The 14133-nt window shown below is 39.3% G+C and overlaps 1 protein-coding gene across 2 annotated transcripts in view; it reads left to right on the top strand.

The window, feature by feature from the left end:
* The window catches only part of LYST (lysosomal trafficking regulator), a 135389-nt gene that overhangs the window by 41294 nt on the left and 79962 nt on the right, over positions 1-14133 (top strand). For both annotated transcript variants that reach the window (XM_042469256.1, XM_042469265.1), the window contains exons 14-18: positions 5273-5446; positions 5909-6069; positions 8261-8451; positions 11785-12030; positions 12730-12903. In XM_042469256.1, coding sequence (XP_042325190.1) covers positions 5273-5446; positions 5909-6069; positions 8261-8451; positions 11785-12030; positions 12730-12903 — 946 coding nt within the window. The remainder of the gene's footprint in view (positions 1-5272; positions 5447-5908; positions 6070-8260; positions 8452-11784; positions 12031-12729; positions 12904-14133) is intronic.

Raw genomic sequence — 14133 nt, forward strand, 5'->3', positions numbered from 1 at the left:
AAATTTGTTCAGCATGGAAGACCCGCTTCTCTAGGACTTCCTATAAAAGCTAGCCTTCATTTTTGTGTTAAACATACTAAACATACTGATCCCAATTCAGCTCCTATAATACAATATCTTGTTGAAATGGGAATCTGTTTTATGAAATCTTCATTGGTATCAAAATGAATCCTCTTTATGACAACTGTTCTTTTTTTTTGAAATATTTTTTTAATTTTTTTTACAAATTAAAATACATCATATCATGTTCGTACATTTCATAGATAATTGAATTAACATCTTTGTCCTTCCTTGACTTCCTATCAAGATTGTACTTCAATCGTTCGTAAATTGTCACTTCATATATCTCATTTATATTTACAATTAACATTGTTCTTTATATGTATAATTCTTTACTCTGTCGTTACCATCTTTGCAGAGTTAGGTTCAGCTTTTCTTATTTTTACTTTGTTTTACCTGTTCGTTTACTGTTAACAAGTGAAATGATTTTCTTCTTTTCTTTTCTTACTTACTTTATGGGTTAGTCATAGATAATAGTGGAGTAATCCCCCTCTTCTTGTTTCATATATTTTAACCATGGTTCCCATTCTTTCTTAAATTTACTCATTGAGTCTTTATTTATCCAGCAGGTTAATTTGTCCATGTCCATAAATTCATATACCTTGATTGTCCATGACTTTATGTCTGGTATCTTGTCTGTTTTCCACATTGAGGCGAATAACATCCTTGCAGCAGAGATCATGTAAAATATTAATTTTCCATGCTTTCTTTCTAATTCGATATCTTCAACCATGTTCAATAGATACACCTTTGGGTCTTTCATAACATTTGTTTTTACAATGTTTTGTATCATTTGATGAATTTCAGTCCAGAAATGATTAACTTTTTTACACTTCCACCAGCAGTGAATCAACGTTCCAATCTCTTCTTTACACTTCCAGCATTTGTTTTTACAATTTTTGGACATTTTTGTTATTATTTCAGGAGTTAGATACCATCTGAATTGCATTTTGGAAAGATTTTCTTGTATAGCATAATTTTTTGTGTATTTTATTTGTCTTGTCCAATTCTTTTCCCATTGTGCTAATTGAATATTCTGTCCTAATTCTTGAGCCCATCTTATCATACATTCTTTTACAGTATTCTTTCTTGCTCTAGCTCTTGCTTCAGTAATAATTGGTATATTTTCGATATTTCTTTAGTCCCTTCTTGTGTTATAATCTTTTCAAATTCTGCTTCTCTTTTTCCTATTCCGTACAGTTTAAGATCTTGGTTATATTGCTCTTTTAATCTTCTGTATAGAAACCAATTACAAATAAATCCCTCTTCCAACAATTTTTCCTCGGTTTTTATTCTTCTTTCATTATTTTCACATCTAATCAGATCCTCGTATGTGGCCATTTCTCACATAAGATCTTTTCTTTTTTATAAAAGGCCTCATTGATAGATGTCCATAACGAGATTTTAGGGAACCATCTCTTCTTTATTTTCTTCCATACTTAGTAAATAGTCCTTCTTATAAAGTATTACTGAATTCTTTATTCCCTTTTCCTTTTCATAAAATAGATAACTATGTAGACCATATATCAGACCAGCCCCTTCCAAATTTAGAATTTTTTTTTTAAAATCTGATCCAGTGTAATGTCCAAGTTAAAGTGGCAGCGAAATAGTATAACTTTAAGTCAAGGGAGCGCTAGACCCCCCCCCCCTTTCTCTTGCATCTTGGAGAAGTTTTAATTTAATCCTAGGTTTTTTGGAGTTCCATATGAATTTTGTCATTTCTTTGTTCCATTTTTGGAAAGGAGCTTCATTAACAATGATCGGTAAATTCTGAAATAGAAACAACATCTTAGGGAGTATCATCATCTTAATTACTGATATTCGACCCAGCCAAGGGAGTTGCAGTTTGTCCCATCTTGTTATGTCTTTTTTTATATCAGACCATCCTTTTTCATAATTATTTCTAAATAAATCCGAATGTTTTTGTTGTAAGCCAGATTCCAAGATATTTCACTTTTTTAACTATTTGGAAATTTGATTTGTCTTTAATTTTCTCTTGTTCTTCTTCTAAAATATTCATCACTAACATCTTTGTTTTATGTTTATTAATTTGAAAACCTGAATATTCTCTGTATTCCTTCAAAGTTGCCAACAGAAGGTCTAAACTTTCAGCCGGGTTACTTAGAGAAATAACTAAGTCGTCAGCATATGCCATTGCTTTGTATTCCCATCCTTTGATTTTCACACCTTCAATTTGCGTCTTTTCTCTTAACTGTGTTAACAGGGTTTCAATTACCACTAAAAATAATAGAGGAGATAAAGGACACCCCTGTCTCGCTCCTTTTTGTATACCAAAAGTTTCTGTTTTTTCTCCATTTATTATTAATTTGGTCTCCTGTTGCGTATATATTTTTTGGATCCAAGTTAAGAAATTCTCTCCGATATTTATGACAACTGTTCTGAAGTGTCTGCAAAAATCTGAAATTGCTTAAATGATCCTGATTATTTTCAAGTGACCAATATATGGGATGCATTGCCTTTAGTCTAAAAAGGATTAATTTACCACTCCAGCAGTGAAATCCTGTATGTGTCTACACCAGGGGTAGACAACCTTTTTGAGCCGGGGGCCAGGTTGCTGTCCCTCAGACAACTGGGGGGCCGAAGCCAGGGGGTGGAGCTTCCACCCCCGGGGGAGGGGCCGCATGCCGGGGGTGGAGCCTCCATCCTCCAGGGGCAGGGCTTCCACCCGGGGGGGGAGTTCCCACCCCGGGGGCGGAGCTTCCACCCCCAGGGGCCAGGCCGCCTCCTCTTTGCTGGCCCCTGACAGGGCCCCAGGCCCCATCAGAGGCTGGGAAAGAGCCGGCGGGGACTGCCAGCGCTGGAGGCCTCCCCGTCTTTGCCAGCCCCTGACGCCAGAGGCCCGCTGCCGCCGCAGGAGCCCTCCAGGAGAGCCCCAGTGACGGCAACTGGCCTCCCAGGGGTCCGCTGCCGCCGTCGGAGCCCTCCTGGAGGGCCCCAGCGATGGCAACAGGCCTCCCAGGGGCCCGCTGCCGCTGTCAGAGCCCTCCTGGAGGACCCCAGCAAAGGCAACGGGCCTCTGGGAGGCCCGCTGCATGAGCCCTCCTGGAGGGCCCAGCAACGGCAACTGGCCTCCGGGGCCCCCTGCCGCCGTTGTAGCCCTCTTGGTTTGCTGGAGGACCCAGTTGAAGGCATGGCCTCCCAGGGCGCCAAGCTGCCTCTGTTGAAGGCGGGCCCTGCACATGGAGGACCTCAGCAAAGGAAATGTTGCCTGGGAGGCCTGCTGGCCATCGGATAGAGGAGCCCTCTGTGAGGACCCCAATGCTGACGGTCAAATGGTCCCTCCCATGGGCCCCCTTGCCGCCGTTTGTATGCCCTCCTTGGAGGCCCCAGCTGACGACAATTTGCCTCCCAATTTTGGGGCCCTGCTGCCCGCCTGCTGGAGGCCGCTTTGGGAGAGACATCTAGAGACAAGGGGCCTCTGGAGGGGCCCGTTGCCACTTGGTTGGAGGCCCTGGGGGGGAGCGCCGCATTTGGGGGGGGAAATGGGCGGCGAAATCTGATCTCGCGGCAACCTTCTCGAGTTCCTCTTGATATTTGCGCCGCCATTTTTTTGCCCAAAATGGCGGTGAAATCTCTTGCGACCTCCGGGAAGGTCGCGTGAGATTTCGCCACCATTTTGGGGGGGGGGAATGGCAAAATCTCTCGCGACCTTAGGGAAGGTCACACGAGATTTCGCCGCCATTTCCCCCCCAAAATGGCGGCGCCCATAGCAGGCAAAAGCCGCAACCGGCGGCGGCGGCACCAGGAGGAGCAAGGGGCCGGCCTAAAGGCCTCTGCGGGCCGCATCCGGCCCATGGGCTGGAGGTTGCTGACCCCTGGTCTACACAAAACTTAGTACTACTGATCTAAATGGGCTTTATTCCCAGGTGAAAAAACTGTAAGATTGCAGCCTAAGGAAAATTAATTTATTTTTGGTGATGAAGACATGTATCATTACTTGGTTGTGTAGTTTCTTGACATTTGTCATATCTAATTTATGAGTCTTTACTGGTTGGAATCATTCAAACAGGAATAAAAAAAAGGTGTGAGCTGTCTTCAGTTCTTTCTTGCGAACAAAGGTAGTCAGAGTGTGTGTGTGCCGTGTACCTTCAAGTTGTTTTCGAATGATGGCACAATAAACTACCATACATAAAAAATGACAACAACATGGTAATAGAAAGGAAATGGGCCATAAAGAGTTTTAAACACCCATAAAGGTTACACTAAGTGGTTTGAGAGTTTGCTTTTCTTGATGTGAAAGTGCCATTGCTGAGTTCAATACAGGACAGAGTTCCCCTTTTAGGGATGTTAATATTTGATTTTTCCATTCTTGGAGGCAGAGACAAATAGTGTTCATTGTTTTCTCCCTTCAGCAGAGAAAATGAATATTTTTATGCAATTCTTGCCTGGCAGTATGACTACATGAGGGTTTTTGTTTGTTTGTTTGTTTCCTTTTTGTTTTTGTGTGAGAATTGTGGATGGATTGTGCATAAACAAAACTATACATACCTATGTGGTATTAGTGCTGTAAGTCCAGGTATAGAAGCATAGCTGACATTTTGCTGCCACACAATCAGCCAGTGAATGGTTGTGTTGTGGGTGAGGGGGAATCTAGTAGCTGAAAGGTAGACAGAGTAGGTGAGGGGGGAGGCATTGCCTAATTCTGCCTGGCAGTGCTTAACACTATGTTTCCCTTCTCCAGGACCTCTTAACTGTCAGTAATGCCGAAGTCCTGTCCTGGAAAGCCTATATAAAAAGCAAACTAGGAAACTCTCTGCTCAGTCCTAATATTCCTTCATGGTGTCAAGGCGATGGAGAGATTGTGATGAACAGGAACAGTGCTTTTAAGACAGTCAAGGGATATGTGCATTTAGAAAGCAAACTTGAAAAGTTAAATTTTAGGAGAAAAACAAGTTCACTAAATGGCTGAAGACTATAATAGGAGGAGGAGAAGGAAGAGGATAGGTTAATTTTTTTGGTTAAAGTAACAGATTTGGTTACTTCCAGTACAGTACCTTTAGAAAACAAAATGCAGTTTTATAAATGTGGATAGTTCTAGAACACAAAGTTCCTAAGACCCCAAAGTTACTGAGGAAGTTAGACTTAGAGCACATGTAATACAAGAACAGTGCAGAATCAGAATTCGATATAAAATTTGAAAGAATGCAAGACTGGCCAATTCTCAGTGGTTTCCTCTTTATTGTTCTTATAGTATGTGCATGGATCCAAATGATGAAATGAAAGCTGGCTTACTAGCGCAAGTTGAAACACCAGAGAATACATTTCTTACAGGCAAATGGCAGCATTTGGCATTAACATACCTGCAACAGCCAGAAAGCAAGAAAAATATCCATGGAACACTTTCACTATGGATTTCTGGTCAGAGGTAATTTCCCCAAGAAGTAAATTATATAATGTAGAATTGTGTTAAATTGATTGACTAGATCAGATTAGGGTAATTGCACAGTTACTATAAAGACTAGAGATAGGGGAGTAGTATTCCTACTCTGTCTGCAGCCTGGTGCCTGAGGAGATCTAAGGGTGATGACTGAATCAGGCGCATTGAATGGGTACTACATGCATGCCAGGTTTTGTATTGCTTCCATTTGACCATGAGACGTTTCAATAAAAATAGAGGGAGCACATCAGTTACTAAAGCAGCTTAATAAATTTGCCATGGTAGTAAACTCTGGACCTAATTGTAAACATCTTAATTCTGTTTTGACATACCTCTGTGTAGCTTTTAATTTTGATAAATAATAAAAATTGAAAGTACTTTTTGTAAAATTCCCATTCACTTTAAAGTTGTTCAGGATATACTTTTGAACTTCACTTTTTTTTGTTTTAGAAAACCTGAAATTAGTTTAGATTATACACTTCCAAGGAAAACAAGCTTATCATCTGACAGTAATAAGACCTTCTGTATGACTGGACATTATGCAGCTTCCCAAGATGAATTTTTGCAATTGGCTGGGAGATGGGACCTGGGAAATTTCCTTCTCTTCAATGGTATGTTGTACAGTCCGCCCTTCTTATACACGGATTTTTTATACACGGATTTAAGCATACACAGTTTGAGAATGCTCCAAAAAAGTATAAATTTACCTTGATTTTCCATTTTTTATAAGGGACACCATTTTGCTATGTCATTATATGTAATGGGACTTGAGCAAACACGGATTTTATTATACACGGGAGATCTTGGAACCAAACCCCAGCGTATAACAAGGGTCCACTGTATTTCCTTGCAATTTATATACAACTGATCATCTTGTGCTCCGTTTTTAACACATGTGCAAGGGGGATGTTTTATTTGGTTTATTTGTAATATTTATATTCTGCCTATCCTTAGGAAAGTTCAGTATTTCAAAAGCTAGTAGGAAGCTGTTGCATATCTGATTCTTATAACGTTGCTAACAACCATATTTGATTAAACAAAAGATCCACATAAAGCACAGAAGAGAGATCTGTCAACAGCACCAGAACAATGAATTTTAACTTTTAAAAATGACAACAACAATGCAGCATATTAGAACTAGACATAATGAACCTTTAGGGTTACAAAATATAATGAAGTTATTTTTTTTAAGTTTCTATTCATTTAAGCACTACTGTGTTTGACAAATCAAGGGTAACTTACACCTACTTAGCCTCACACCCTTCTTCAGAAATATTTTTTTTCCTACCAGCCATTATATTTTTTTAAAACAACCTGGCAGAATGTAATGGAAATAGAGGGGATGCATCTCTTTTTATATTGGTTCTAGTCCTTTCTAGAGCAGGAAGATAGTGCTGGAGGATGGTAGTTCTACAACTTGGCCAGAAGCCTACAGTGCCCAGAGGGGCTTCTTTTTATGTCCCTAGTGCTGACCTTGTAGCCAGGTGATTGTTGTGACCTAGAGTGATTTTATCCAGTTTAGGTCAAATTGCCAGCCATGAGGTTTTCTTGCGAGAACAATTCTGTCATCATGATTGGACTGTAGAACTGAGAGGAGCTGCCTTTTGAAGTGGAAAAATTCACCTGATTGAGAATGCATCAGCTAGAATGTGGACATGTATAATTCACTTGTTTCCACAGATTTCCTGACTACTATTTGTTTTCTGGGCCAAGTTCAAAATGCTGATATCTATTTTTAAATCTCTAAACAGCTTAGGACCAGGACTTCTAAAGCACTGCCTACTCATGTGAACCTGTCCATACCCAAGGATTAGTTGAAAAGAGTCTGTTCAGTGTCCCAATGTCAAAGTGAAGGTCGGGATTGGAGACAGAAACTCTATAATGGCCATGCCTCCATAGGGTGGATCTACCATGCTGCCCACCCCCTGTTTAGTGGTTTCCACCACCATGTGAAGACCATTTGGCTAGTATAGCTGTTAACAATGTAGTTCTGACCATGGATATTTTCTTGACATTTTAGCTGCAATTTTGCTTGTATACTTTTTACAGTATAGTATGTCTTATTTTTATGGTCTTGTATTCTGAGCCAACAGCCTTTTAGAGAAATCAATGTTTTTTCCAGAGACAGAGAGGCTGTGTGTGTGTGTGTGTGTGTGTCTAAAATAAATAAAAGTGCTGCTTTCTCAGTGGTGGCTACCTAAGGGTGATGCCAAAAAATGTCCTTGGGAGAAGTTCAGTAACAAAGGCAAAGGTACAAAACTCCCTAAGTTGTGGAATTGCAAGGAAACATGCATTGTTTCATTCTGCAGTTTTTGTGTTGGTTTCTATACCCTTCAATGAGATCAGTTTTTAAATCTTAACTTCCTCTAAACTTTTTGAAGTTTGTGCTTGTGCCATATTTAAGCAGACTTCAGATACATTAGGGACTTTTTCACATGTTGTCTTAGGAGGCCCTCTCTCATATCTCAGTCAACAAATCTTTTATGTCAGAGATTGCACATTCAGATCTAGGCAGCAATATACCATGCATGGGAGCAATTTACTACGTTAGGTTTCAGCCAAATCGTGTGATCCTTAAAGATAATATTTTTGAGCATTGCATACCGGGATAGGCATGAAGTATCTGTGCTCCCAACTGTCTTCAAGGTGGCATGAAAACCAACTCTAGTGACCTGGCACAATAAATCACAGAAATTTCTAACATTTTGTTAAATCGTGTGCTCCCTGGCCATATGAACTGTAATATTGGGCAATATGTATATCATGCAGCTATATTGTAACACAACATTTTTGTTTTTATAGGTGCAAAAATTGGTCCAGAAGAAGCATTTTATCTCTATGCTTGTGGTCCAGACTTTACCTCTTTAATGCCATGCAAATATGGTAAATCAATAACTGATTATTCTAGATATGTAAATAAAGAAATTCTGCAGTGTGAACAGATAAAGGAACTCGTGATGACAAATAGAGAAGTGGACATTGGGCCTTTAATTGTAAGTAACCTTTCTGGTAAATATCTTTCAATCAGTATTATGGTACTTATCTATTTAGACTAAGCTCTCTGCATCCCATGAAAATCAAGCTGGATCAAGTGCAGTACATAATGATTAAACAGCAAATAGAACTCCTCCCTCACTTCTGAATTAATCTTAATTTTCTGCTTCATCTTGAGTACATTAATATACAGTGCGCCCGTGCCATAAGCAGGTGCATTATACGTGGCTTTCAACTTACGTGGAAGCTGCGCTGCAATTAAAACAATGGTGCATGCGGCCATAGTGCACGCGTTGCTCTGAGCCGCGAGCATGTGCCCATTGTTTCTGTAACGGATCCCCCACATAAGGGGAGGGCCCGCTGTAGCTTAAAAATGAGTCAGACCACCACTTTATAGTATGTGTTGAAGTGAAATTATGAATATTCTAGAGAGAAGTGACAATAAGCACTCCACTGTGCAGATAGGAGTAGGTCTGACTTTGTAATTTCAATGTCATCTTGTCTGTTCTCACATTGGGTTTGGAGTGGATGTAATTCCAAGGAAGATGTTGTTTTGCTCCATCACATGTCAGATTAACAATAAGGGCTGTTCGACAGTGGAACAAACTCCGTCGGAGTGTAATGGAGTCTCCTTCTTTGGAGGTCTTTAAACAGAGGCTGGATGGCCATCTGTCGGGGATGCTTTGATTGAGATTTCCTGCATGGCAGGGGGTTGGACTGGATGGCCCTTGCAGTCTCTTCCAACTCTATGATTCTATGATTAACAGAACCTGAATGGACGTCAGATGAGTAGTGAGGAAATTGTTTGTTTAATCTAGAGTATAAGGTAGGGTAGGTCCATGCATGGAAGTCTGATTCTGCTGAGACTATAAGCAACTTTATTCAAAGATTTTAATGCATTCCTTAATGTATTAGCATGTGCTGCAAAACACAATATGACATTGCTGGACGCAGAAGGAAAAGGGGTCCAATAGTAAACTTCAGCCTGAGGACCAGGTTGAATGTGAGAAGGTAGAGCCAAGGGGACTTATAATCCTGCACCACCCTGCTTCACTCTGCACTGAGGCAGAAAGAAGACTCCAGGATATACACCAGTATCAGCTCATGTTCACAGCTTGGGGGTTCCCCCAAGTGGGAATTCTACTACCTGCTCCATTGGTGCTGAGGGGAGGTAGTGGCCACTCAGTGGTGGCATGCTCTGATGGGGGGTGGGGTGGAGGATGGGCCATGCTAGTCATGGCAGATTGTAGGTCACCATCTGACACTTCCTTCTCCTTCTCCAGGCTAAGCTGATGCTTATTCCTTGTCCATGGTAGATAGTGGAGACAGAAAGTTGTAAGGATGGCTATCACCTGTAGGCACCCATTTGGTGACAGAAATGTCTCTGAATTTCCCTCTTCTGGTTGCAGGACCCTGAGGTGAGGAAGGAGATCACCCTTGGGGCTTGCCTAAGGGATGCCCTCACTTTATGTCGCAGGACTTGAAGGAAGGGATTCCTTTGGCAGGGCTCTCCATCAAGAAGGCAGGCTGGGGGTGCCCAGATTACACTGGATTGCTCCCCAAGGCGAGGTGTCTTGCCCAACAGTGGCTGAGGAGGAGGTTGGGCAGGGACCCCCCTTGTCTTAGTGGAACCCCATACTGAGTAGCTCCGCCCACTGCAGTTTATGTTTAAAATGCTTTAAAATGGTTAATAAAAATGACCCTATTAACTCAAAGCTAAGTGTCTGGTCTCCTTATTTCCTGCATGGATCAGCAATAAGCCTCAAGGAAGATAACGTGTGGAAAGGCAAGATATCAACCTTTAACTAAAAAAAAAAATTGTTGAATTAGACAACCAGAAAATACAGCTAACAGTAAAAAGATAGCCTACTAACTGTACTGTGAAATATTTTGCTTTGATTATATTATCCTAAAAGTGTTCCTCAATTATTTTTATCTCCTCATTTTGTGATTTAAGAAAATACAGAAAGCATAGTTCTTTGGTCCAGTACTAAGAATATGCTCTTAATATTTACTCTTTTCTCAGCTAATGGAGTTTCATTAGCCTTGCCATCACTATCTGCTACTAAGACTTTGCTTTCAGTGCTACTGTATATTTATTAGAGCAATTAATAGATGTAAATAGAACTGTGTATGTTAGAATACTTCAGTTGCAATGTGAAGGAGCAACTCTTTTATGCGTTTAATGAATGCAAAATATATAAGTTCTAAAGCTAAATTACCTTATGAATTCTGGATGAAAATAATAAATATTTGTAATTTAAGCCATAATACTCAGTAGTAACATATTTTAGATGTAAATATTAAATATTTCAGGGTTTCAGGACAGGTAACAAATATCAAGAGTTTCTGTTAGGCAAAAGACTCAACGTTAGAGACTATACAAATATGATGCTGTGGATTAATACTATATTGGATGCATGGTAGTGTGGATCAGCTTATGAGATCTGGTCTGTGTCACAGTCACCTAATTATTTGGTGGCTAGCCCATCTAATTTTCCTTAGAAGTGATCTTAGTTTTGCTGTCACTGGCTGTAGTGTGTTGGGAATAATGCATGTATCTAGATCATTTTGTGCCACCTCTTCATGTAGGGATTTAATAAATAATAATAAATAAAAATTTTATTTATACCCCGCCCTTCCAACGATCAGGGCGGCTTACAGAGAATTAAAACACACACAATCAATATTAACAATACAAGAAGATTAAAACCATACAATTACATCAACACTTCTAGAAAATAACAGGAAAAAGCGCCGTAGCCCAACCTCTTGGCCACGGAAGAGGAGGGAGGCCCACAGGATATTTATTCGGGGAATGCCTGTTGGAATAGGAAGGTTTTAAGGTCCTTCCTAAATTGGGCCAGGGTGGTAGACAAGCGGAGCTCTGTGGGCAGCACATTCCAAAGGGCTGGGGCAGCTGTACATTGCAGTCTTTACTACTGTTTTGAATCTGCTACTGCTGCAAGTATAAAACATCAGAATATCTACAAATGGAATAAATGATAACGGAGAATACAACAACATAAAATACAGGGAATACAACTTCCTGCCAAAATCTCCTTCTCTCAAAGTTTTTCAGATTAATTTTGTTTTGTTTTTAGGAGCTTCTACTTCTTTCTAACCTAGTTATCTTCTGAAGCGTATTTCCCCTTCTACTCAGTAACTTAATCTTGTTGTACACTTTTTCCAGCATATTTTTAACAGGCATTAAGAAATGTTATTACACATGTAGCGATGACTACTCTGTTGCTCAGCACAATAGACATTAAATAAGAAACTGTGAATAGGTTATAAGATGCTAGTTTATTAAATGGTCTGTTATATTCTAGGAAAGCCTTGCTACTGTTTATAGTACTTGCTGCCCTGGCCGCTACACAATCTATGAGCCAGTAATCAGACTTAAAGGTCAAGCAAAAACTATTCCTTCCCAACGACCTTTCAGTTCAAAAGAAGTACAAACCAATTTACCAGATCCTCATTACCTAAAAATGCTACAGCCTGCTGAATACAAAGGTCTTCAAGGCATACTGCATGAGATTGGAGGAACAGGATCATTTGTCTTCCTTTTTGCCCGGGTAAGTTGTTGCAAAAATTGCTTTATGTATTAGCACATTTATTATGATAGACTTTCGAGCTTTTTGTTGCTAAGATATGGTGAGCCATTAAAAGAGAAGAAACATCAATAATCCTACACTCTCCTCCTAGAAATACATTTCTTAGAATTACTAGTGCTGATTATTGATAACTAATACTGTAATTAAAATTGACTTTCTACACTATGGGACTACTGGGAAAAATAATTGCTGTGAGTGGGAGGGAAACGCCCAATTAACTTGAGTAGCCTTTATGAGTGATCTGTTAAAGAAAAATGTTTAGATTACTAATTAAATCAAAATCAGTCCTTCCAAACCAAAATACACTCCTCGTTACCCCCACCTCACGCTTCTTCCATTTCCATAATATAATTTATGATGGGGAGAATCTTTTTGTTGTTGCTTCTGTTATAGAATAGTTTGAGACAATACTGTTAAGTACTGGACTTTAGATAGGGCTGCATATGCTCCTGCCTTCCCTTATAAATCAACCAAGACAACTCAAATCTGCCACCAGTAGAGATCATCAAGTACACCATAGACACTTGAAGATGAAATAGATTCTTCAGATTTCCAATGACAAAGTGCAAAGTCATTGTAGAAAACAAAGGTAACAGAAGTTTAACTCCTTACTCTGTCAAACTTGCTTTATTACATGTAAACATATTTGTTTATGTTTAGGTTGTAGAGATCAGCAACTGTGAACAAACCCAAGCATTGGCTGTGAAAGTTATCCTTGCCTTAACAAAACATAATCAACAGAGAATTCACGAATTAGAAAACTGCAATGGTTATTCAATGATACACCAGGTGTTGATAAAGCCCAAGTGTATTGTTGGCTTTCATATTTTGCAGGTAGGGTACTCTGCTAAATTTTTCTCTTTTCATTGACTGATTTTGCAAGAGAGTTAAAATGGTTTTTAAAATCTGTGTTCAGTTTTTTGTTTTACTCCCTTTAGAATGCTTGAGGCAGATAGCAGGTTTAAAAAAAACATGCTGCATCATCTATTGAACCAGCCTGTGACACATAAACAACACATTTCTAACTGGCTAGGGATTCTCAAATTTTACATATCTGGTTTTAATACTTAAAGTTGAAATTTAAGCTTAAATTGATTTTATCCTTATCCCATGACTTTTAGATCAGATTTTTGAAGTAATTCTTATACCACCATCTCAAACCCTGTTTCTCCATATAATGTTATGTACTTGCTGGTCAATGACCGAATAAATTTTATATATATATATAATGTTATGTATGCTTGTTTTATGATGGGGTTGCATTCCACCTTTTTTAAAAAAAAATTCTAAATAGTTTACAAACATGGGTCTCCAGTTGTTTTTGCATACCACTTCTCACAGAACTGAGCCAGCATGGTTAGTATGAACTCTCAGAAATGAAGTTGCACAACTTCTGGGAACCTAAGTTTTGGAACTGTTGCTCTAATTAATTGGTACTATTCATACTATGTTTCAGTCATAGAGCATACTGTATTTTATTATATTGTCAAGTAGAATGTCAATAGAATGTTTCACTTCATCCTGTAATATTAGTCTAGAAAAAAAAGATAACTATACTGTATAGATAGCCATACAGGGAAGCATTTGTGTGGAATTAAAAGAATAAAGCTGCAGACCTACCATATATACTCAACTATTAGTCCTCATGTATATGTCAAGGGCAAGTTTTGGAACAAAATTAAGGATTTTAATATGACCCGTGGATAAGTCAAGGGTAAAACAAAGGGGCATATAGCAAAGGATCTAAAGGATAAAGCAAAGCAAAACAATATCAAAGAACTTACAAAATTCTAGTAGACATAACTCTGTGCTTACTCTTAAGACTGGGTGGATGAAAGAGCAGAGTGGGTCAGTGCTTCCAGGACAGATTATACTCCTGCTTTTCACCAAGGGATGGTTTCTTCTTTTAAATAAGAGTTAAGATACAGTACTTACATTGACCTCTGGATAAATCAACTCAGGGTTTTGTTTTGGGGTTTTTTGTCAATTTTTTAACCTAAATTTCTAGACTTATGCATGAGTATATGCAGTTTATGCATACACTTAAGCACAAGCCTCCTTGAA

Source organism: Sceloporus undulatus, chromosome 1 (assembly GCF_019175285.1).
Source record: "Sceloporus undulatus isolate JIND9_A2432 ecotype Alabama chromosome 1, SceUnd_v1.1, whole genome shotgun sequence".
In the NCBI taxonomy this organism is placed as follows: domain Eukaryota; kingdom Metazoa; phylum Chordata; class Lepidosauria; order Squamata; family Phrynosomatidae; genus Sceloporus; species Sceloporus undulatus.